This window comes from Marmota monax, unplaced genomic scaffold, assembly GCF_021218885.2.
Source record: "Marmota monax isolate L192 unplaced genomic scaffold, Marmota_monax_Labrador192_F-V1.1 WCK01_AAM20220418_F8-fsc00105, whole genome shotgun sequence".
NCBI classification, from domain to species: domain Eukaryota; kingdom Metazoa; phylum Chordata; class Mammalia; order Rodentia; family Sciuridae; genus Marmota; species Marmota monax.
Window position 1 is genome coordinate 6457802 of NW_026692947.1, and position 25515 is coordinate 6483316.

At 38.5% G+C, this 25515-nt stretch overlaps 1 protein-coding gene and 1 non-coding gene across 2 annotated transcripts in view; both read right to left on the bottom strand.

Annotated features, from left to right (window-relative positions):
- Nucleotides 1-9457: 9457 nt before the first annotated feature.
- Ints7 (integrator complex subunit 7) overlaps nucleotides 9458-25515 on the bottom strand; it is a 70404-nt gene continuing 54346 nt past the window's right edge. The window contains exons 14-20 of the mRNA XM_046452261.2: nucleotides 23106-23300; nucleotides 22458-22561; nucleotides 21053-21121; nucleotides 19256-19388; nucleotides 15853-15951; nucleotides 14437-14622; nucleotides 9458-11056 (exon numbers count right to left, since the gene is read on the bottom strand). Of these exons, the coding sequence (XP_046308217.1) occupies nucleotides 10769-11056; nucleotides 14437-14622; nucleotides 15853-15951; nucleotides 19256-19388; nucleotides 21053-21121; nucleotides 22458-22561; nucleotides 23106-23300 (1074 nt within the window). The 3' untranslated portion in view covers nucleotides 9458-10768. The remainder of the gene's footprint in view (nucleotides 11057-14436; nucleotides 14623-15852; nucleotides 15952-19255; nucleotides 19389-21052; nucleotides 21122-22457; nucleotides 22562-23105; nucleotides 23301-25515) is intronic.
- Nucleotides 10338-10444, bottom strand: LOC124097728 (U6 spliceosomal RNA). The gene has a single exon (XR_006853348.1). It is a non-coding gene; the product is annotated as a U6 spliceosomal RNA (small nuclear RNA).

Below are 25515 nucleotides of genomic sequence, written 5' to 3' on the forward strand. Positions count from 1 at the left end.
AGCGGCCCCCGGCGGCCCGGGGCAGCGAGAAGGGTCCCAGCCTGGCCCGGCAGACGGCCCCCGCCATCCCGGCTCTCCTGGCAGCCCTGCTCGCTCTGTGATCAGCCACCCCTCCCGCCCGGCTCTTAGCCACGAGGCCGCTGCCTGCCGGGTTCTACAAGCGGCCCCCGGCGGCCGTTGCGGCGAGAAGGGTCCCCGCCTGGCCTGGCAGACGGCCTGCGCCCTCCTGGCTCTGCTAACGGCCCCGCCCACCCGGCAAACGGCCCCCCGCCCTCCCGGCTCTGCTGGCGGCCCCGCCCCCGGCCAGCGCAGGCCCGGCTCTGCAGGCGGCCCCCGGCGGCCCGCGCAGTGAGAAGGGTCCCCGCCTGGCCCGGCAGACAGCCTGTGCCCTCCCGGCTCTGCTAACGCCCCGCCCGCACGGCTAACGGCCCCCTGCCCGCCTGGCTCTGCAAACGGCCCCGCCCACCCGGCAAACGGCTCCCCCCCCTGAGACGACGTGAAGGGAATCTAACCAAGCCTTTATGAAATAGCGAACTGGGAACTAAAACCAGAGATTGTGTCAGACCAGAGACAAGTCAGTTCCACCCCTCCCTTCGGACACTCCAGCAAGGAGGCAGGGGCCCGCCATAGCAGAGAGGGGAAGTCACCAAAGTTCGGCCAAAGAGATTCCTTCCCAGGGGAATCTACTTTAGCAGGTGTGTGACTCCCACCAGCATCAGATACAAACAACCGGGAAACTTCAAAATCTCTCCGTGGGCGTGACTGTAAGGGCCAAAGGACTCTCGACCCCCAACTCCCAATACTGCCAGTGACGTGGGCGTGACTGTAGGGGCGGAGGGAAGCAGAGAAGACTCCCCACCCCCAACCGCCAACTGAGAGGGCGTGACGGTAGGGGCGGAGGGAAACAGAGGACACTCCAGACCCCCAACTCCTCCTACCGCCAGCGGAGTGGTCGTGATTGTAGGGGCTGAGGGAAGCAGAGGGGATCCTCGACCCCCAACTCCCATTACCACCAGTGGCGACACCAATGGTCTTAGCCACCAGATTCCGAAGGTGTGCCCACCAAAGGGGTCCGGAAAAATTAAACTATTGACTCCCAGAACACAGCTCCACAGCACTGGGGCTTAGATGAATGACAGAGAGAGTGCTCAGTCGTTAGGGAAATAGAGCACTCAGAGGGGCTGAAAGTGTAACCAAATCCTTGGAGAACCTCCTCCAGTGCACAGGACCTGGCTGGCTGGCAGGAGGAAGGGGAGGAGGGGCCGTAGAAGTGAAACAGCTCTGGACCAACAGGATTGAGAGGCTCCCAGGAGCCGCCTTACAGGGATTGCTGTTGACACATTGAGGGCAAATCTCAGCCCGGAGGGCACAGTTTTGCCTACGGGAAGAGAAGAAAATGGATCTCTAAGACCTAATTTTATTTCTTATTTTATTTTATTTTTTCTCTCCCTTTTTCCCTCTTTCTCTCCCCTTCCAAGTTTTATTGTTCTTTCCATTCTCCTCTATGCTATCTAACTCCCCCTCCTTCTTTCTTTTCAAGAGCACCTTCCTTCCCCTTCCCCCCAACTTTCATCCCAAGCATTACGTCCTCCATTTCGTGTAACTGTCTAAATGCAAACAGGTGAATGTTTCGAGGCCGTCTATAGTGCTCCTAAATACCTAGCTACTACCAACACCCTGATCCAATTGACAGTTAGCATCCCCCTTCAGTAGAGCAATCTTCTAAAGTAGCCAAGACATACTAACCCTTATACCTTCATAGCACCTAACCTAAAGTCCTAAGAACAAAAAACAAATCACTATATGCATACAAAATCCAGAAGCCCCTTATAAATTGAATGAATCAGCTCTAAAGTACAATAAAGCCCAACATCTATAGGCATAATCTCCCACCACAAAGGAGAGACAACAGAGATAAACAAAGCCAAAACAAATGTATAGGAGAAAGCAGTTGCAAAGCAGTCAAACAGAGCTGGAAAGTAACGTGAACAACATGAAAAAACCAGGGAAAAAAGGAGTACAGATAATGCAGGACAACTTAAATCTACAGGAGGACCTAGAAGCATCAGAAACATGGACAGGGAAAGAAATCAAGGCATACCTAACTCAGATGGAACAGAATTTTAGAGAAGACATGAGACAGCAAATCCAAGAATTGAAAGTATATTTTGAAAACCAACTAAACAAACAAATTCAAACTGCAAAGAACGAGCTTTACCAGGAGATAGAGATCTTAAAAAAAAAACCAAACAGTGATTTTAGAAATGCAAGAAACCATAAACCAGATTAAAAATGCTAACGAGAATATTACAAATAGACTAGATCAAGTAGAAGTCAGAACATCAGATAATGAAGACAAAGTTTATCAACTTGAAAAGAATATAGTCAATACTGAAAAGATGCTTAAATCTCACGAGCAATCTATCCAAGAGATATGGGATCTCATCAAAAAACAAAATTTGAGAGTCACTGGGATAGAAGAAGGCACAGAGGTTCAAGCCAAAGGAATGGACAACCTATTGAAGGAAATAATCCTAGAAAACTTCCCAGAGATGAAAGATGGAATGGATTGCCAAATCCTGGAAGCCTACAGGACCCCAAACATCCAAAACTGTAATAGGCCAACTCCAAGACATATAATTATGAAGATAGCCAACATACAGAACAAGGAGAGAATATTAAAAGCTACGAGGGAAAGGAGGCAGATTACATTCAGGGGTAAACCAATTAGGTTAATGGCTGATTTTTCATCACAGACTTTGAAGGCGAGAAGATCCTGGAACAATGTATTTCAAACGCTGAAAAATAATGGATTCCAACCAAGAATACTGTATCCAGCAAAATTAAGCTTCAGATTTGACAATGAAATTAAAATCTTTCACGATAAACAAAAGCTAAAAGATTTCGCAGCCAGAAAACCAGCACTGCAAAGCATTTTGGGCAAAATTCTACAAGAAGAGGAATGGAAAAACAGTGCCCAAAACCAACAGCGGGAGGTATCTCAGTAAAGGGGGAGGAAAACAACCAAAAAGTAAAAACTAGCTAAACTAAAATAAATAAATAAATAAACATGATTGGAAGTACAAATCATATTTCAATTGTAACCTTAAATGTTAATGGACTAAACTCACCAATCAAGAGACACAGGCTGGTAACCTGGATCAAAAAAACAAATCCAACAATATGCTGCCTTCAGGAGACTCATATGATAGGAAAAGACATACACAGGCTGAAGGTGAAAGGTTGGGAAAAATCATACCACTCACATGGCCCTCGGAAGCAAGCAGGAGTGGCCATACTCATATCGAATAAAATCAACTTCAAACCTAAGTTAATCAAAAGGGATAAAGAAGGACACTATATCCTGTTAAAAGGAACTATTCACCAATAAGACATAACAATTATCAATTTATATGCACCAAATAATGGTGCAGCAACGTTCATAAAACAAACTCTCCTCAAGTTCAAGAGTCAAATTGACCACAACACAATAATTATGGGTGACTTCAACACACCGCTCTCGCCATTAGACAGATCCTCCAGACAAAAGCTGAATAATGAAACTATAGAACTCAATGACACAATCAATAACCTAGACTTAACCGACATATATAGAATATATCAACCATCATCAAGTGGATACACGTTCTTCTCAGCAGCACATGGATCTTACTCAAAGATAGATCATATATTATGCCATAGGGCAACTCTTAGTAAATATAAAGGAGTGGAGATAATACCATGCACCATATCTGATCATAATGGAATGAAACTGGAAATCAATGAAAAAAGAAGGAAGGAAAAATCCTGCATCACATGGAAAATAAACAATATGTTACTGAATGATCAATGGGTTACAGAAGACATAAAGGAGGAAATCAAAAAATTCTTAGAGATAAACGACAATTCAGACACAACATACTGGAATCTATGGGACACAATGAAAGCAGTTTTAAGAGGGAAATTCATTTCCTGGAGTTCATTCCTCAAAAAAAGAAAAAAACCAACAAATAAATGAACTCACACTACATCTCAAAACCCTAGAAAAGGAAGAGCAAAACAACAGCAAATATAGCAGAAGACAAGAAATAATTAAAATCAGAGCGGAAATCAACGATATTGAAACAAAAAAAAAACCATTGAAAAAATTGATAAAACTAAAAGTTGGTTCTTTGAAAAAATAAATAAGATCGACAGACCCTTAGCCATGCTAACGAAGAGAAGAAGAGAGAAAACTCAAATCACTAACATACGGGATGAAAAAGGCAATATCACAACAGACACTACAGAAATACAGAAGATAATTAGAAAGTATTTTGAAACCCTATACTCTAATAAAATAGAAGACAGTGAAGACATCGATAAATTTCTTAAGTCATATGAGCTGCCCAGATTGAGTCAGGAAGACACACACAATTTAAACAGACCAATAACAAAGGAAGAAATAGAAGAAGCCATCAAAAGACTACCAACCAAGAAAAGCCCTGGACCAGATGGGTATACAGCGGAGTTTTACAAAACCTTCGAAGAAGAATTAATACCAATACTTTTCAAGCTATTTCAAGAAATAGAAAAAGAAGGAGCTCTTCCAAATTCATTCTATGAGGCCAACATCACCCTGATCCCGAAACCAGACAAAGACACTTCAAAGAAAGAAAACTACAGACCAATATCTCTAATGAACATAGATGCAAAAATTCTCAATAAAATTCTGGCGAATCGAATACAAAAGCATATCAAAAAAATTGTGCACCATGATCAAGTAGGATTCATCCCTGGGATGCAAGGTTGGTTCAATATACGGAAATCAATAAATATTATTCACCACATCAATAGACTTAAAGATAAGAACCATATGATCGTCTCGATAGATGCAGAAAAAGCATTCGACAAAGTACAGCATCCTTTTATGTTCAAAACACTAGAAAAACTGGGGTTAACAGGAACTTACCTCAACATTGTAAAAGCTATATATGCTAAACCTCAGGCTAGCATCATTCTAAATGGAGAAAAACTGAAGGCATTCCCGCTAAAATCTGGAACAAGACAGGGATGCCCTCTCTCACCACTTCTATTTAATTTAGTCCTTGAAATACTAGCCAGAGCAATTAGACAGACAAAAGAAATTAAAGGCATAAAAATAGGAAAAGAAGAACTTAAAATATCACTATTTGTGGACGATATGATCCTATACTTAGAAGACCCAAAAGGGTCTACAAAGAAACTACTAGAACTAATAAATGAATTCAGCAAAGTGGCAGGATATAAAATCAACACGCATAAATCAAAGGCATTCCTGTATATCAGCAACAAAACTTCTGAAATGGAAATGAGGAAAACCACCCCATTCACAATATCCTCAAAAAAAATACTTGGGAATCAACCTAACAAAAGAGGTGAAAGATTTATACAATGAAAACTACAGAACCCTAAAGAGGGAGATAGAAGATCTCAGAAGATGGAAAAATGTACCCTGTTCATGGATAGGCAGAACCAACATCATCAAAATGGCGATATTACCCAAAGTTCTCTACAGGTTCAACGCAATGCCAATCAAAATCCCAACGGCATTTCTGGTAGAAATAGATAAAGCTATCATGAAATTCATATGGAAAAACAAAAGACCCAGAATAGCAAAAGCAATTCTAAGCAGGAAGTGTGAATCGGGAGGTATAGCGATACCAGATTTCAAACTGTACTACAGAGCAATAGTAACAAAAACAGCATGGTACTGGTACCAAAACAGGCAGGTGGACCAATGGTACAGAATAGAGGACACAGAGACCAATCCACAAAATTACAACTTTCTTATATTTGATAAAGGCGCTAAAAGCATGCAATGGAGAAAGGATAGCATCTTCAACAAATGGTGCTGGGAAAACTGGAAATCCATATGCAACAAAATGAAGCTGAACCCCTTTCTCTCGCCATGCACAAAAGTTAATTCAAAATGGATCAAGGAGCTAGATATCAAATCAGAGACTCTGCACCTGACAGAAGAAAAAGTTGGCTCCGATCTACACATTGTGGGGTCGGGCTCCAAATTCCTTAATAGGACGCCCATAGCCCAAGAGTTAAATACAAGAATAAACAAATGGGACTTACTTAAACTAAAAAGTTTTTTCTCAGCAAGAGAAACAATAAGAGAGGTAAATAGGGAACCTACATCCTGGGAACAAATTTTTACTCCTCACACTTCAGATAGAGCCCTAATATCCAGAATATACAAAGAACTCAAAAAATTAAACATCAAGATAACAAACAACCCTATCAACAAATGGGCCAAGGACCTGAACAGACACTTCTCAGAGGAGGACATACAATCTATCAACAAGTACATGAAAAAATGCTCACCATCTCTAGCAGTCAGAGAAATGCAAATCAAAACCACCCTAAGATACCATCTCACTCCAGTAAGATTGGCAGCCATTATGAAGTCAAGCAACAATAAGTGCTGGCGAGGATGTGGGGAAAAGGGTACACTTGTACATTGCTGATGGAACTGCAAACTGGTGCGGCCAATATGGAAAGCAGTATGGAGATTCCTAGGAAAGCTGGGAATGGAACCACCATTTGACCCAGCTATCGCTCTTCTCAGTCTATTCCCTGAGGACCTTAAAAGAGCATACTATAGGGATACTGCCACATCAATGATCATGGCAGCACAATTCACAATAGCTAGACTTTGGAATCAACCTAGATGCCCTTCAATAGATGAATGGATTAAAAAACTGTGGCATTTATACACAATGGAGTATTATGCAGCACTAAAAAATGACAAAATCATGGATTTTGCAGGGAAATGGATGGCATTAGAGCAGATTATGCTAAGTGAAGCTAACCAATCCTTAAAAAACAAATGCCAAATGTCTTCTTTGATATAAAGAGAGCAACTAAGATCAGAACAGGGAAGAAGAGCATGAGGAAAAGATTAACATTAAACAGAGATGAGTGGGGGGAGAGAAAGGGAGAGAGAAGGGAAACTATGGAAATGGAAGGAGACCCTCATTGTTACACAAAATTACATATAAGAGTTTGTGAGGGGAAAGGGGAAAAAAAAAACAAGGGAGAGAATTAAACAACAGCAGATGGGGTAGAGAGGGAAGATGAGAGGGAAGGGGAGGGGGGATAGTAGGGGATAGGAAAGGTAGCAGAATACAACAGTCATTAATATGGTATTATGTAAAAATGTGGATGTGTAACCGATGTGATTCTGCAACTTGTATTTGGGGTAAAAAATGGGAGTTCATAACCCACTTGAATCAAATGTATGGAAGATGATATGTCATGAGCTTTGTAATGTTTTGAACAACCAATAAAAAAAAATACGAGGAAAGATAATAATAGTAGCAGTAATAATAGCAGCAAACACATATATCTCCTATGTGGAAGGCATGTTCTAAGTGCTGTACACATATTAATGCTCTATGAACTCAGTCATCACATCTGTTCATGAAGCACTGTTTTTATATTTTAGGAATGATGAAGGTGAGCCATAGAGAGACTAAGTAGCTCATCCAAAGTCATAAAGTTAGGTAGAGGTAAGATTTGAATCTGGGTTGTTTGGCTCCCTCAGCCATGAGATTGAACTGTAGTCACAAGTACCACGAAAAATTAGTCTTATCTTCCTAGATTTAACCAGCCAGTACTCTTTTCTGGGGTGGGGTTGGGTTACTAAGGATTGAAGTCAGGGGCACTCGACCACTAAGCCATATCCCAGCCCTATTTTGTATTTATTTAGAGACAGGGTCTCACTGAGTTGCTGAGACTTGTCTCCTGGTCTAGCCTCCTGAGTTGCTGGGATTAGAGTCACTGTGCCTGGAGACCCAGTATTCTTTATTATTCATATTTCTAAGTTCTGTGAACATGCTCGCAATTAATAATTAGTATGCACATCTTTTCTGTAGCTTTGAGTACTTTTTAAAAAATTTATTAGTCTTACCCAAACAATTTTTAATGGTTGATACACAGTAGATATTATGCTAAGCATAAATTCAGAATTCCAATCCTCGGTCTAAAGGATATACATTTGTCTTTTGGCTTCAGTTATTTTCACAACCTGAATTATTTGGATTACGCTCCACCCCTGGTACTGGGGATTGAACTCAGGAGCACTCCATCAGCCCTTTTTGAGAGAGGGTCTTGCTAAATTGCCCAGGCTGGCCTTGAATTTTCCATCTTCCTACCTCAGTCTCCTGAAGAGCTGGGATTACAGGTCTGTGCCACCATATCTTACTGGATGTTTTTATTTTAATAATTCCTTTCCAATTTTGTATCAGGGTTCCTGTAGTACACCAAGTCAAAGAGTGCATAATTACAATTATCAAAAGCCTACCATATTTGGGAAGGTCTGAGACAATTGGTAGTGTATTAGATTTGCTTCCTTTTAGAGAATTCTACCTTGACACAGTACCAAAAACCTGAAATTCACATTGTAATATCAACAACTTAATCAAAAAATAAATAAAAATTTTTCCAGCTGGGCATGGTGGCACATATCTATAATCCCAGATATATGGTACAACGAGGTAGGAAAATCACTAAGTTTGAGGTTCAGCAAGTTAGTGAGACCCTGTTTCAAAAAAAAAAAACAAAAAAAAAAAACAATTTTTTTTTTTATACATGAGGTGCCGGGTTCAGCACCAAAAAAAAAAAAAGAAAAATTGGAGAAAATCTTTTTCCTTGTCTTTCAGTTACCTGATAATAAAACTCCAGACTGAAGAAATCTGGTCTTTTTTTTTTTTTGGTGGTGGTGGGTTAGCAGGGATTGAACTCAGGGGTACTTGACCCCTGAGCCACATCCCCAGCCCTATTTTTATTTTGTTTAGAAATAGGGTCTCACTGAGTTGCTTAGTACCTTGCCATTGCTGAGGCTGGCTTTGAACTCTCAATCCTCCTGCCTCAGCCTCCAGAACCGCTGGGATTACAGGCGTGTGCTACCTTGACCGGTGAAATCTAGCCTGAATTCAGTAATTCTGCAAAGAAACTAAGGTCTAGAGAGATAAAATGACTTGCTCTAGGTCACAGACTAATTCACCAGAGTCTGACTCAGCTCTTTCCACACCTGGTAGAAGGATGAGGGGTTTGCACATCTTCCACACAGCTCTTATATTTCCCCCAGGCATTGCTCCCAAACACTGACACAGCTGTGCAAATTGTGCACTGCGTACATTTGGATGGTTTCTAAAGGGATGTCACTTATAGTGGACACTGTAGACCTGTATATACTATGATGATGTCTGTGTTGGCAGTAGAATGTATTATGAGGGGGCAATGGCTCATGAAGCCAAATGATCTTGGGGGGACCCGAGTTGCCAATTACTTCTCACTCCCAGAGGCCATAAAACAAACAAAAAAATAAAAAATTAAAACCCCTAATTTTTTTTTTTAAAGCATACACTCTAACCCTCTTTTGAATCAATTTAACTTTGAAGAGAAAGGGTAAAACACAAGCAAAGAAATTGAGAAATTTATTCAAAAAGGACAATTCCAGGAAACGTGTCCTGCTTCATCTTAGGAGCTGCATCCAGACCAATTAGCTAGCAATATCTGCAATCCTATGATCATCCCTGATGTTTAGAAACCATGATCCCAAAGCACTAAATGATCTCAAATCAAGAAACAGTTCAATTACACCTCGTAAACTGTGTTAAGACAAAAAAAAAAAGTATATTATTTTGTTGTTTTCAACCACTGTTGAAATAGAAAAAAAGGGGTTTTCTGGCTAACCAGAAAACTCTATTCCCTGAGCATCCCAACTAATTGAAGTTGTATTATAAAGAGACAGTTTTTTTCTAGATAATCCAGTATAATATTACATGACTCATCACAGAGAAACCAAACCAATCAAAGGAGATCTGCCCCTATTAAATTAAAACATTAAGATATTAAATGAGTGATGTTTTCACTTACAGAAACAATGTAAAAAGTCTATATTAAACACATTCACAGGCTATATTAGAAAAAATAACAATTATTAATCTCCAATGTTTCTATGTAATTGCTAGCTGCTCAACTAATATATCAAAACAATAAATTAAAACTGCTTTAGCACAAAAAGAGATAGGTAAGTGGCTGAAATAATGCAGCAGCATGTTTCAGTTCTGCTAGATTGCAGGCTCTCAGAGTCCAGAAGGCAGGATATTGTGGAACCACTTTTCAGTTCATTTATAGAAGGACTCAGTTCCCACTGCGTGGATAAACCCTGCACTGAATGGTTAGAGCTTCCTAGGCTTAGCTCAAGTTCCAGGTCCATATCAGGCAGCAAATGATGTATTATAGTAGAGAAGCAGTCAAATTTACTAACTCTATGATCGAATATGTGACTGTTTTTTTTAAAAAACATGGAATGTTTCATGAATTTGCATATCATCCTTATGCAGGGGCCATGCTAATCTTCTCTGTATTGTTCCAATTTTAGTATATGTGCCACCGAAGCAAGCAAAATATGTGACTATTCCGGAAAGAAGCAGCAGCTCAGTAACAGAAAAAATAGTAAAACAATAAAAATGTTAAATATGTTAGATAAAGGACTTGGTTTAAAAAGGAAAAGGGAAAACAACAACAACAACAACTTTCTGGCCAGGAACCCAATCATTTCTCAAACTAAATTTTTACAGGAAGAGATGTTTTCCCCCAGAACATTACATTAGAGAAATCAACGAATAAATGGATTTCACATTTAAGTTTCATACTTAACACATATGAAAAAGCAAACTACTTCTGTCAATTTGATCAATCCCTTGAAGGCTGTAGTGCACTTGCATGATTAAAACCGAGTGTAGGCATTTCGCTGTTGCTGCTGTTGTAACGGCTGCTGGGCTTGTTGCTGTTGTAGGCGAATTTGCTGAGAATAAGGGTCTTCTAGAGATTTGACAAATATGGTAGTTCTGGGGCCAGTCTTCCATACGATACCATTAGCATCTTTCACTGAGGATTCCACTGTAATGTTGTGTGTTCCCAGGATAGCAAAGTTCAACAAAAACTGAGTACTGAAGTAATCATTATGAGGCTCAACCCTCTGTTCCATCTCATTGGTCATATTGTCAATGGGTATCTGGAATGAAAGAATTGTTAAATAATGACAACAGCTACATTTATTCAGTGCTCATTCTAAGCCATGCCCTATTCTAAGTGGTTGGTACCTTGCAAACAACCAAAAGGTAGGTACTAATATTATTCTTGCTTTTCAGCTGTAGAGGTTGATGCAAAGAGGTCAATTAGGTTCTCCAAAGAATGTTAGTTGAGTAGCAGAGCTGAGTGTGAACTCAGGCAGGCCAACTCCAGAGCCTACCCTCACAACTATCAGGTGACAATGCCTCCTACTCTCATTGAGTAGAATGAGCTCCCAGAGACTCTTAAACCCCCTAATGCGCTGGCTTCTCTTCTGGGCTCTCTCCACCCAATTCTCTAAATCCCCACCTTTCTTTAGTCTGTAGAAAGATATTTGGAAGAAATAGGATATGGCCACTTATTTCAGGGAGTTTGAAATTTAAGAGATTAAATAAGAATATAACACCAAGTTAATTTAAGTATTTTCCTCCCTTAGTCTGATTTAATATTACAAAAGGAATTCAGTCATTCTTTACTCTTAAAGGAGTAAATTAACTTAAGAACTTGTACAATGCTCATTTAATGGGTGTCCTATTCAGACTAGTAGTACAATATATATTGGCAGAATAACTAATACAGACTAGTAGCATAATATTAGACTAGTAGTATAATACAGACTAGTAACATTATGTATTATCCTAGATTTATAACATTGATTTATTTAGCTAGACACTCATGCCTTTGTCCTCCAAATAGGATATCTGTTAGTGGATCCTCACCTATACCAAGATAAAGCCTATTAAGAGGCAGATTTATTCTGAGAATATAAAAGTAATATTAATGGTTATTTGACCAGATTACTCTGTGTTTCTGTAGTGCAATTATCAATCTCAGTACCCTGAAAAAAAAAAAAGTATCTCAATGAGCAGTTATCATGAGGTCATTCAGAGACATTTCCCTGTGTAAGCTACATCACCAACGTGGAGAGCCATCCCTGAGCTATTTGAGCATCTTTACTTGGCCTTGAGCCAAGGAGATTTAGGTTTGGCATTGCCATCTGTTTTGTGGCTTCTCCCACTGGATGGATTGCACAATGCACTGACCTCTGTTTTTGCTGCGATCTCATAGCTCATAGCTCCGGAGTTGGGCATAACCCCTTGGAAACTAGACAGCCCACCTCCTACCTAATTTGGTGAAGAACATTCTATGGAAAACCTTTGAAGTTTTCCCCATGTAGTAAAGCAAATGCAGGCTCTCTCTCTCTCTTCCCAGTGTGGAAGTTCCATTCCTAAAGTCGAACAGCCTCCTGCCTTCACTTTCTAAAATTTACTTTCTGCGCAGTGTTGTTTTTTTGCTGACTTCTTTTCTTAGCTTTATTTTCAGCCAGTCCACATCATGCAGAGGAAACCCAAATTCCATCATCCACGAGGGACATGGGTGAGACCCCAACCCTTTTTATTTTGAGACAAGGTCTCACTAAGTTGCTGGGGCTAACCTTAAACATGTGATCCTTTTGTCTCAGCCTCCTGAGTCGCTGTGCCAACTGCTGACTATATGAAACATACCTGTCAATTCTATTTCAAATATGAGAATAAGAAAATAGGCAATCTTGTTCCCTTTTTGATAGAATATTAGAATGATAGAGTACTATAACTGAAAACAATCCCTCATCAAAGGCCCGTTTTCTACCCTAAATTTCCTAACATCCTTGTATTTAGGTAGGGACAATACATATACAGGTATATGCCACCATGACTGGCTTTTGTAGGGTTTTTATTTTCCTAAAGTAACAGGCCCACCAAAGAACTTCCTTAAAAGCACCAGAAATAGGCCTAGGAGATCTGATCAATCTTAATGGATGACTGCATTTTAAGTTGGAATCATTTTAACTGCAATTAAAACTGAAAGGTAATCATGAACTAACACAGCTTTATGCTGACTTTAAACAATGCTTCTTGTGAGCTAAGTCAATAATAGAGAAAATTATTATACATAAACAAAAAAGTGATTTGTAGTTAGTTACTTGTTTCAAATCCAAAGTGAGGGCAGACCTGCAGACTACCATAAACTATGTAAATAGTTCTCACTACAATCTTCTGTGACAGTTAAGATTACTCAGCTGTAACAGCTGTACTCTAAATACAGTCTACAGAGTAAAGAATTTTTTTTTTTTAAATCATTCACCAAATATTTAAATATTTACTTACTGGTGACTTAAGGCACTGTACTTTGGGTCATGAATCAAAAGAGAGGAAAAGATAGGAAGGCTGAGCCTTACAGGAGTAGACAGAGTGCCAGAGTAAGAGGTACCAAAGAAAGTAATAATGGCTTAAACCAGCCCTTGACTTCATTTTTTAGCCACAAACTACCTAAGAAAATGAAATGCTCTTTTTAAAATACCGTCACTGATACCCCTCTCTTCCTTGCCATGAGGATCTTAGTTCAAACATGCTACAATAAACCTGGATACAACTAATTTGGGCAACTTTGTTAGTACAACTACAGTAGATTTGTTCCCTTGACCCACTTACTGTTTACCCTTATGGATAAATCATTAAGGAAAAGGAAAGAGATGTCTTAAAAGGGAACACTGCTGGGTATGGTAGCACCAGCCTATAATTCTAGTTACTCAGGAGGCTAAGGCAGGAAGACTGAAAGTTCAAGGCCAGCCTATGGAACTTACTGAGATCCTGTCTCAAAAAGCAAAAAAAGGGCTAAGGATGCAGCTCAGAGGTAGAGCCACTCTGGGTTTAATCCCTGCTACCAAAAGAAGAAACACTGATAATTAGTAGGCACACATTCAACATCCTAGCTCTCACCAGCAATATAAACCTGGTTTTGTTTAATACTTACATACCTTGTGACTTCTGAAGGTAGCAAACACCCTTAAAAAAAAAAAGACTTGACTTTTTCTGATCATTGTATGCTAATGCTGTATATATGTACACGTGTAGCATTCTTTCACATGTAGCATGCTTTCATTTAGATCAACTGTACTGGCCTCTGAGGGAGCATATGGGTCTTGCTCAGTGAAGGGCAGGAATGGGGTATAGGGACTCACGTTGAGGTTAGGTGGGATCATTTAACCAGAGGTACAAGATTGAAAAATCACTGCCAGGCACCTGAGTCAGGTTTTCCCACAGCTCTAACAGTAATCAAACTCATATTTTGATCTCTGCCTGCTTGGATGCTTTCTCTGGTTATTAACTGGCTCAGACAGGTAAAAGAAAAGCATTGGTTAACAGTCTCCTCAAACCCCCAATATATGCTTTTATATTCATCTGATTCCTTTGGAGCTGTAACTGCAATCTACTCGACCATGAAAAATTCCCATTAGTGAGTTGGTAAAATTTGCATCACAATTCTGCCTCTTTTCTAAATTACCTTGTAGTCTTGACCAGATTTACTTTGTAGTGTGGAAGAAACATTCAGACAGACAGACTGAATTTTGCGGAAGAGTCCTGGTTTAGATCCATGCTGAACCACTCCTTCTACCTTTAGTGCCAGCTGTTGATTATTCTGGACAGCAATAGGTTCTGCAGGGTTCCGGGGGGATGGCGACAGAGCAAGCTGAAATGTGAACATTAAAATAAATGCCAACAACCAAGAGCAAGCTTTCTTCCCACAAACATGTCTGTGCTGATCATTGGTGACAGGTTAGTACATTCACACACACATCCTTCTACCCCTATGAACTGTGTTGGCACAACCAGGAGAAGTACCTTCAAAGTCTAGCTTCCTTACCTCTCATGCTCCTTTTAAAAACCACCAAGTTTTTTCATCTCAAATCTCAGTTTTGTTTGATAGTAACAGAGGATTACAGGATAGCAATGGCACCGTTCTGCCAAAGTTTGGGGTGTGACTTTTTTTTTTTGACAATGAACCACATCCAGTAGGGAAATGAACTATGTAAATTTTCATGTCGAGCTGCTCTTTGCTCTTCAATAGCTTTTGAGTTGGCATGGTGGTGCTCACTTGTGATCCCAGCAACTTGTTAGGCTAAGATAGGAGGATTCCAAGTTCAAGATCAGCTTGGGCAACTTAGAAAGACCCTGTCTCAAAATCAAAAGGGTTGGAGATATAGTCCAGTGGCAGAACACAGCTGGTTCAACCCCTTTTCCTGATCACTGTATATTAATGCTGTATATATGTGTGTAAATATGTTAATGCTGTATATATGTACACGTGTAGCATTCTTTCACATGTAGCATGCTTTCATTTAGATGAACTGTACTGGCCTCTGAGGGAGCATATGGGTCTTGCTCAGTGAAGGGCAGGAATAGGGTATATACACACACACACTTTAAAAAAAAGTTTTTGAATTTTGAGTAGTTTAAATATTTAAGAAATACTAACTCTACTCATTGTCCAGTTTCCCAAAAGCTGTTATTCAAAGGCAAAAGAGATTTGAAGGTAGAACCAGTGATGGTGATGTTTTACTGGACTTGATTTGGTTTAAGTTAGGTCTGAACAGACTGATCAGACGTTAAGACTCAGATCAAGATCCTAGTAGGCAACTCTGATGAAAATCACTAACTTATGCCTGGAGGTAGGAGTCAAGGGGTTGGCTCCAGTTATCCAAATGACTGTCTCACTGTATTTGGTACCAACAGCTAAGAAGGGAGAAGGAGGATTAACTCTCAAATCCCATTCTCTTCTCCAAATCCTTGCTAAAGTAAGGGAAAGGGAAAATTAAAAAGGCTACAAATTTTATCAAAACCAAAGTTAACATACTGAAATGTAGCTACATCCCATTTTGATTTTTGACCTATATTAACCTTAGTATTCTCCCTAACTTACCTTGATGCTGGTAGACTGCAGTTTCTGGAAAAAATATCTCTGAAATGAAAGGGGAACTTTCAGCAAAGCGATGATGGCATTGCAGAGGCATGCTGTATGCTGGGGGGAAGAAAAGAAAATCAATTGAAAATAAGTTTCAAATTTCATCAACAAATGGTACATTCATGAAGAAGTTTAAAACTGCAAATGCTCATACAGAGAACATTAAAAATACACAGCAATCAGGAAATAGGTATAACATCCAGAAACTGTGTATATCTATTCAATTGTTCATGTCAAGGAGTACAATTACAGATTCTACTTTATTTTGAACTATATTCAATAAGAAATGACAGAAGGGAGAAAATCCATATTCTTCAAGGCCAAGCATTAGGCAAATTTCATGTTCCTACAGCACCTACAGCCATATTATTATACAATTATTTGAGGCACTAAGCCAGAGTTTCATATGGCAGAGTATGACAAAAAGTATGGTAAAAAAGCCAGAGCAGTATACACCCACCCAAAGACTGACACTGGATCCCATGCAGAACCTTAGCTTTGAACTGGCTCATTCTTTCATTCCATCTCCACTAGGTGGCTTTTCTGTCACAGAGGCCATGGATCTCCAGAAAGTAAGCAATTGTGGAAATTTGCCAGGGTTCAGATAAAAGATGACTATATAATCTGTCTTTATGTAATTATGAAAGTTTAATAAAATGTTTTAAAAATCTATTTCACACATTTAGATGAATTTTGAAAATCCTAGTCTAACTGCAGAGGAACAGAAACACTACAGTGAATCCTTCAATCTTAATCCATGAGGGGAGCAGCTTCCCTCTGCTAAGTTTCTCCACAATGTTTGGCCTCAACTTAGGCTCAGAGCATGGATTGAAATGAAACCTCTGAAACCATGAGCACAAAGCAAACTTTCTTCTAAGTTTCTCTTGTTAGATATTTTGGTCACAGCAATGAAAAGCCAACTGAAAAAGGTCCTGACCCTCACTTTTTTCTGATTTTTTCCTTCTCCTCCATCTTCTTTCCTAAGATCTTCTTTTGCAAGTTCTTTAAATATTGGTCTCTCCCCAGTCATCTTCTCTTCTCAATTCTTAGGTTCTCCACAGGCAATGCTCTCTACTCCCATGACTTTAAGAACATCTATGCTCATGATTACCCTATCTGCATCTCAGCCCACCTTTCTTCCAACTCCAGACCTCTGTTACCCAACTGCCTATAACATGGCTAAATATTTGAAAATGAAACCTTCACCTTCCTTCCCCAGCCCTGTATATTCTGTCTCAGTAAAGGACCAACCAGTAATGTACTCAGTCACTCAAGCTGGGAATCTAGTCTGCATTACCTCATATCTAATTAAAATAAACAAACAAAAAAGACAAAACCTTGAAAATAATATTGCTAACCCCTAAATATCTTTCCTATGCAGCTGTTCTTCTCATTTCTACTGACATTTTATTAATTTGCTCTTACTTTGTATTATTGCAAAAGTAATGCATGCCCTCCAAGCCATTACCTGTCCTGCCTGTACCTAAGAATATATAATTGTATCTTAACCACTTCTCTCTCTCTCACCTATTCAAAATTCCTAAAAGACTTCCTAGTCCCTTCAGGGTAAAGTCCAAACTCTCTAATGCTGTGTTGAAAGCCTCTGGTCAGCTCTTTCCACCTACCTCTCTAGGATGATCTCTCTGGTGCTTGGCTTGCACATGACACTGCAGCAACAACAAAGTGTTCCCAAAAGGCATCATGCTATCATATGCCTCTGCTCTTGAATTGTGCCATTCTCTGCCTGAGATTCCCTACCCCTCCTCATCTGTCTAATTCACATGCAAAGACATCTCTTTGAATTACACCCCCCCTGCCATCACATTTTATCAATACTTTATTTTTTTTAAACATTTTTTTTTAGTTGTCAATGGACGTTTATGCTGGCAGCTGCAAGTCAGGGAGAGACCCTCACCAGGCACTGACTGCTGGTACTTTGATCCTAGACTTCCTAGCTTCCAGAACTATGAGAAATAAAATGCTCTTTAAACTAGCCAATGTGTGATATTCTATTATAGAAGTCTGAGCTGAGATTCTGGTGAATAGTCAGACAAGGAGGAGAAAATAGGAGAGTTTGTTAGTCTACCCTACAACTGGGAAGTCAAGGGAAAAGATTTAAAAAGTAGTTAGTGCAACAATGTTAAAGCAGCAGAGATTCAGTTCAAAGAGTATATCTACTAAAATACATGAATGTCATCATCTGGCAGGAACTGATTTACTGCCAGTCAGAAAATAAGCCCAGCCTGCAGTGGTGCATGTCTATAATCCCAGCTATTTGAGAGGCTGAGGAAGAAGCATTCCAAGTTCAAGGGCAGACTCGGCAATTTAGGGAGACCCTGTCTCAAAAAATAAAAAGGGCTAGGGACGTAGCTCAGTGGTGGAGCACACCTGGGTTCAATTCCCAGTGGTACACGCACACGCACACACACACACACCCACACACGCACGCGCGCGCACGCACAAAGGAAAGAAAACAAGTGTAGTTTTTTTCTGTTTCAATTGGCCAGTGGTTCTCAATTCTGGTAGCATGAGAGAATCACCTGGAAGCTTCTAAAAGTACAGATGTTCCACAACTTATAATGGGATTATGTTCCATAAACCCGTCATAAATTAAAAATATCAAAGGTCAAAAAATGCACTTAATCCACCTACCCTACTGGACACCATACATAATTTACCTTAAAAGTACTCAGAACACTTATATTAGCCTTGATTTGGGCAAAATCATCTAATACACAGTATACTTTATAATAAAATATTGAATAAATATTATAAAATCAGCTTCATAGTAAAGTGTTAAATATTTCATGTAATTTGTTGACTACTGTACTGAAAGTGAAAAATTGAAAGGTTGTATGAAGACTCATTCCTGAATACAAATCACTTAGCACCATCATAATGTCCAAAATGTGTAAGTTGGAACTCTTCTAAATTGGATACTGTATACACTAATGTATGGGCCTCATTTCAGACTTGACTGGTCTGGGGTAGGGCCTGGATATTGCTGTATTTTTTTAAAAGCTCCCACAATGACCCTAATTTGTAACCAAGGTTAAGAGCTATTGCAACTTCAGTTACATTTTAAGAAAAAAAAAAAAAATTCTTTTTTTGGTCTACATTCAGGTAGAGCAGACTTTACATGTTTAATGTGGGTATGTAGCAGCTAGAGATGCACTAAGTGCTGTCACAACAATGCCATGAAGTAGGTACTGCACTAACCCTGTTCCACAGGTAAGGAGACAAGCACAGAGGTTAATTTGTTGAGTTCACACAGTTACAAGTGTCAGGATGGATCAAAAAACCCAGCTCTCCATAATAAAAAGTCAGCAAATAAAAACTCAATAAAACAAGCACTACTTGCCATATAAGAAACAGGGGTGTATTTCCTATTGAGCGATTCCACCTCCTCCAAGACATGATTATACACAGACATCATTCTTCTTTCATATTCACTATCAGCATTGGCTGTTCCACTAGATCCATATTCCTGGAAACTAAAATAAAGATCAGTATCAATCAACCAAAATGGTAACTCTTTCAATGCCTAAATGTGCCAGGCTTTCCATATATTCCCATTTAATTTTTCAAACAAAGAAATAATTTCCATTTACAGATAAGGAAACTGAGGCTTGGAGAGGTTAATTATACCTACATTCATCTAACTAGTAGGTAGCATGCTGGGATTTCAACCCAGATCTGATTTCAAAATGGTGCAATTAACCATTCTGGTTGTTAGGCAGTATAAAAGTATCTAAACTTGTCATTGCCATGAGGCAAAAGAAACACAGGGTATCTGAAAAGTAAACTATCAATAAAGCCAGCTGATAAGTGTTAAATTAGCAATTAGCTACATGAATAACAGATCAGAATATAGACAGCTGAAGAGTGCCATAGGAAAGACTGCTCTTGAACAAATCACTAGGTGAAGCAGGACGAATATTTGGAAAGATGTAAAGTACTGGGGCATACACAGCTGGGGAGATGCTATGAACTAAAGCCTGGAAATAAAATGCACAGAAATGTGCAAGGAAGAGCTGGTATACAGAGCATGCTGGGCAACGTTTAAAAAGTTCCTTCCTTTTTCTTCTATTGCTTCAAACACCACACATTTCTGAAACTGTTTCTGAGATGAGAAGGTAAAACCCTTGCATCTTAACTAAACTTTGAGAGGACTGATTGAAAAATGCAATACAGTAATTTAAATATGTTGGATATAGCACTGGTATTATACCCTTATATCCTTTTACTGCCTACTATGTGCAAGGCACTTTACCAGACATTTTACATAGGTGATTTCATAACCACTCTGGGAAACAGGGATCATTCTCTACCCACAGTTTGTATATATGTAGCTTCAGTGAGAGTAAACATGTCATACAGAAAAGGGTTCACATTAATATTTGCCTGGGTCCAAAGCTCTCTTTTCTGCAGTCCTATATTTTAAGTTCCGTTAAGACAAGAAATGAAGATATTAAGATGGATTGGGTAGACGGAAAAAAAATAGCTAAGTGACCGTATTGGAAAGTGATTAACATTTTAAAACATACAGTAAAGATCTCAGAATTGCCCTGAAATAAAACTTTAGTGTAGAGAAGTTTAAGTTGCTTTCTTGATGACATTCTCTTTGAGGAAGCTGATTCTGAAATCTCAGGTCTTACTACATTCAAATTATAGACAAGGAAATGCACATTCTAAGGTAGAATACTCCCGGGGGGGGGGGGGACCACAATGCATTGTTCTTTAATAAAAATAATTATTTTAAATATGAGATTAGTTATTAAAGAAGAGAAGAATTTTAATAAAGTAAAATCAGGAATTTCTTTTGGTTTAGGAAATCAAAAAATAAAAAATTTCAAGTTCAAGTTTAATTGTATTAACTCAGTTTGTAGTTATACAAGAATGTAGTTAAACAAGAAGGAATGTTCATATACAAAGAACTCCTTCCCAGTTATTTAAGTCCAGGTGACAGGAAGCAGATTTAAGTATACAATGGAAATTTATGTATGGTCACTAGCTATGTGACCCTGGGCAAATGTTGGAAGAATTCTTCCTGTTTTGTTTTTTTGTCTTTAATTTCCTTTCTGAAACACTGTGGTAATGATTAGGAAAAATAAAATATATAAAAGTGTTTTGTAATGTAAACTACTATTAGAATTACCTTGCTGATTCTGGATCCAAAATCAGGGCCTCTATGGCATGAGATATCAGTAAACAGCTCTGCTGCTGTCTAGGTTATTGTTAAGGTTAAATATGAAAACAGAGAAACCCACTATGGATTTTATAGTATCTGAATACTCAAAGAGTCAAGATGAGGATTGTGTTTTTAGTGAAATCATAATGTTATGCACTCAAATGATCTGTGGCTCTATTTCTTCTAAGATATACTGCCTGTCCTAGCAGCTGTCAAACTCTGTTTCAGAAAGGGTATTTCAGATGTGCATAAAGTGGAAAAGGGGACCAGGCAACAGACCTGATAATTCACAGCAACTACTTTTATCTGTCTTAGATAACCAGGTTCTTCACAAGAATTTGAAACAAACAAGAAAAGAAAACAAAAAAGGTTTCATTGCTACAAGTTTTTTTTTTTTTTTTTTTTTAAAGAAAGAAACCAATGGTCTGTAGACTTTTACCTTCATGATTCCTCAGCTAGGACTCAAGGGGTCTCTCAATTCCCTTGAAATTATATGTAAATTTTGGGGTATGATATGCATTTTGTAGGGCAGAGGGTTCATAGTATCCATTAGGGTTTCATCAATAAACTAAAAATGTCAAGAACTATTGATTGGCAAATCCTACAACTTAATGTAATTTTTTTTTCCTCTTTCCAAAAATGATTTGAAGTTCTTAATAAGAAAACATGGAAGGCTGGGGATGTGACTCACTGGTAGAACACTGGTAGGTCTAGAATGCATGAGTTCTGAATTGATTCCCTAGTACTGCTGGGGTGGTGGGGGGAGGGGGAAAGAAGAAGAATGAAAAATGTAAAGAGGTTTTAGGAAACAAAAGTGATGATTAAAACTACTGACTAGATCATTGATAAAGGTGATGAGAACCAGCCATGAAGAAAGTTGAGGTGAAACACAAAATGTTCTCTAGTGGCAAAATGTACTGCTGGAACTCAAGTGGGCACAAGGTATACACCACACTGGTAGGACTGGGGTTGTTTATTATTATTATTTTTAATGTAGATGGGGTCTTGCTATGTTGCCTAGGCTAGCCTCCAACTCCTGGGTCCAGGTGATCCTCCTGCCTCATCCTCCTAAGTAGCTGGAACTATAGGAGTATGCCACTATGCTGGGCAGGACTCAGGCTTTGGATATTCTCTTCCTGGAAGTAGAGAGAGAACACCACTGAGCCACCACTTTTTTTTTTTTTAAAGTCTGGCTTAAATTAAAAAGTATAATTATTCTGTTTATATTCATAGGGAGAAGTTATTAATTATAAGAAATTTGAGGGCTATCTAATGTAGATTTTGTGTACAGGCATTACTGAAGTATTTAGTCTACATTTAAAAAGAATACTTCCCCAAAACAAGAAATACAAGATGAGCAAGCTTAGGATACAGTTCTACATTCCTCAAAGTTGCAGAGTCAGCATCAAAAGATGCCTGATAAAGATCCGCATATCTGGAGGCAAGGCTTCGGAATTCTTCCATGGACTGTTTCATCTGTAAAGAAGGAAAAAAATCAATATGACAAACAAACATGCTACTCTTATTGCATAAACAATACAAAAATGAAAACCTAAAAAACCCTATTCTTAGACAAAAATTCTCAGACAAATTTTCAAGGAAAATTACTCTTATCATTCCATTTGTTTTCATAAACTTTGTTAAATAAAATCAACATAGATAACAAATGAAACTACAAATGTTGATAAGATTATGATTTCTATATAATATATAGAAATACAAACATTAACATTTTACCTTCAAGTTCTACTAAAATAATTTTCAAAAACATTTCAAAGTTTCTTTAAATTACAATTCCATTCTCTTTATATAAATATATAGAACCCAATGAGACATCATTGATCACTTTGTTGCTCTAATAACACATTAGTCTATATGGCAAGAAAGATAAGTTAATAAGCATTTGACACAATGTCTGAGTCAAATTTCTGATTTTCCCTTTCAGAACTTTTTATCTCATAGTCAGTTTAAAAAACCTCAAGAAAATAAAAACTGCACTGAATGCAGAGTTAACACCTGCCTGATTGGAGATTCGACCACATCTCTGAAGGTCATTTCCTAAGGTCATGGCAATTGTTGTGGCAATCGCAGGTGGGGGGCTTGTTTTTAGGCTATTACAAGTGCAGATGAGTTGAGAGAAGGCTTGTAGAAGGTCAATCCTGAGTTTTACAAATTCACACTGAAAACTTAAGGGATTCAGCGGTGTACTGGCAGCCTGGAATAAAAAAGAGATATTTAAGGCAAAGTAAACACAACAGGGAGATGGGGCAGCACTAATTAGAGTTGGCCTTCTGAATCTGCGGATTCTGTGTCTGTGATTCAACCAAGCTTGGTTAAAAATATCTGGAAAACAAATTGCATCTATAATGACATTATAGACGAATTTTTCTTGTCTTTATTCCCTAACCAACATAATATAACAACTAACTACATAGCATTTAAATTGTAGTAGGTATTATAAGAAATCTAGAGATAATTTAAAATGAGGATGTGCCTAGGTTACATGCAAATGCCATTTTATTCAAGGGATTTGAGTATCTGTAGATTGTGGTATATGCAGAGGGTTAAGAAACCAATCTTCCTGAATACCAAAGATGACTATATTTGTCAGTTTATTCACAAGTACAATAGTTACAACACTGATGGATAAACACCTAAATTTTATATAGAGAATTATATAATATTAGAAAGAAAAACTTGTTATTAGCATCAGCTCTTCATGTTCTATCAACTTACAACAAACAGTTCCTTCCTTCTTATATTCACAGACACCCCACAACCTGTGGGCTTGCTAGATCGTTATCAATTAAGACATCATTTTAGAGATGATTGAATGACATTACTATTTTTCCAAGGTCCTTTATCACCTTTCTCCCTTTCTAATCTGAAATTCTCATCACTGGAATCATTAATATCGTCTTGAAAAGTTGGGCAGGAAGGAAAAGAAAGATAAGGACAGGAGAAATATTTCTAGACAGTTACTGTTTAAAAAAAGCACAAAATTGCCTCAAGGCTGCCTTCAAACCCACATTAATTTAAAAAGTTTCTAAGTGGACACTTGAGAGACCCTGAGAAGCCACCAAGAAAGAATAGGTTATTACACACAAATAAGTTTCAATGAGGATAGAGGGGTGAAAGGGGTAAGTCTTGGATGGCAAAGAGTAGCATTAGCTAGGTATGGGGCGGGGGTGGATGGGGTGGGAATGATAAGTCAAACCAGCATGAAAAGAGAACTAAGATAATTACTTCATCTATTTAGCAAACGTCCAAGTGGAGAACTTAGCTGTTTTCAACAAAAGGCACATACTAAGAATATGCTAATTTAACAATAAAGGGAGGCATGGAGAAATTAATCTTCCTCTATGATATGATCTTCTTAAAACTTGTTGATGCTGTTTCTTAGACTCTACCTCATACTACTTTGTTAGCAGGAGAGCCAGACATGCATTTTAGGGATTATAGGAATCAGTTACAATATTATCCATTTGGCCAAGTATCACATATTGACTTTAATGTACTTCTGGTGTCAAATATGAATTATATTAAGTGATAAGTCATGTTTTACTCTACAAAATAAGAAGCTACTCCCTACATTCCTTATAAGAGTGTACACTCACCTGATATCCTTCTCAAACTGCCAAGGCCCTTGATGAAACATTTCCTATTAAGTAGAGGTAACAACTATACTCAGTATATTTTCTTTGTGGTCTTCAACCTTTGTAATATTTTGTTCTAATTATGAAACAGTACATATTAAAGTATTAATGAGACCCTTTCAATTGTTTTTAATTTCTTAAATGAGTTCTGATTTGCTCTTGTAAAAAGACATATTTGCTCTGCCTTCTCTGCCCTAGCACCTACTGGCTATTTTAAATTTACTGCTTGTCAACAACTTTAGAAGGGACAGGCATACTATGATACTGTAATATAAATACAGTACGGACCATCTTACCAGACAAAAAACACTGGTAATATTGTTCTAACATGCATCATAAAACTGAAAGATAAGCAAGGTACAGTCACAGCGAGAAAGATTTGTCTGCTACTCTGGATTTATTTCTAACAAGAAACATTTGATTGATGATAACCTTGAAAGTGATGTGCCATCTTGGATCATGTTATACTGAAGGAAAGCAATGTTAGATATAGAACACATGTTCAAAAAGAACACAGAAAATATAGATTTGTCAGAGGTCAAAGACTTTAAAATTTAGACTCCAGAACTATGAGTAAGGCTGAAAGGAAATAAAAGAAGTATCATTTACTTTCCTTTACACTAGGGCTAAAACTTAAACAGCAGATAAAACAAACACTGTTATAGTAAGAACTATCCCAAACCTTCCCCAGGAAGGAATTATTTCATTCAGTTCAACACAGCCAGGCAAAGAAACAACGATCGTCTTCTCATACTCACTCTGGGCTGAGAAGAA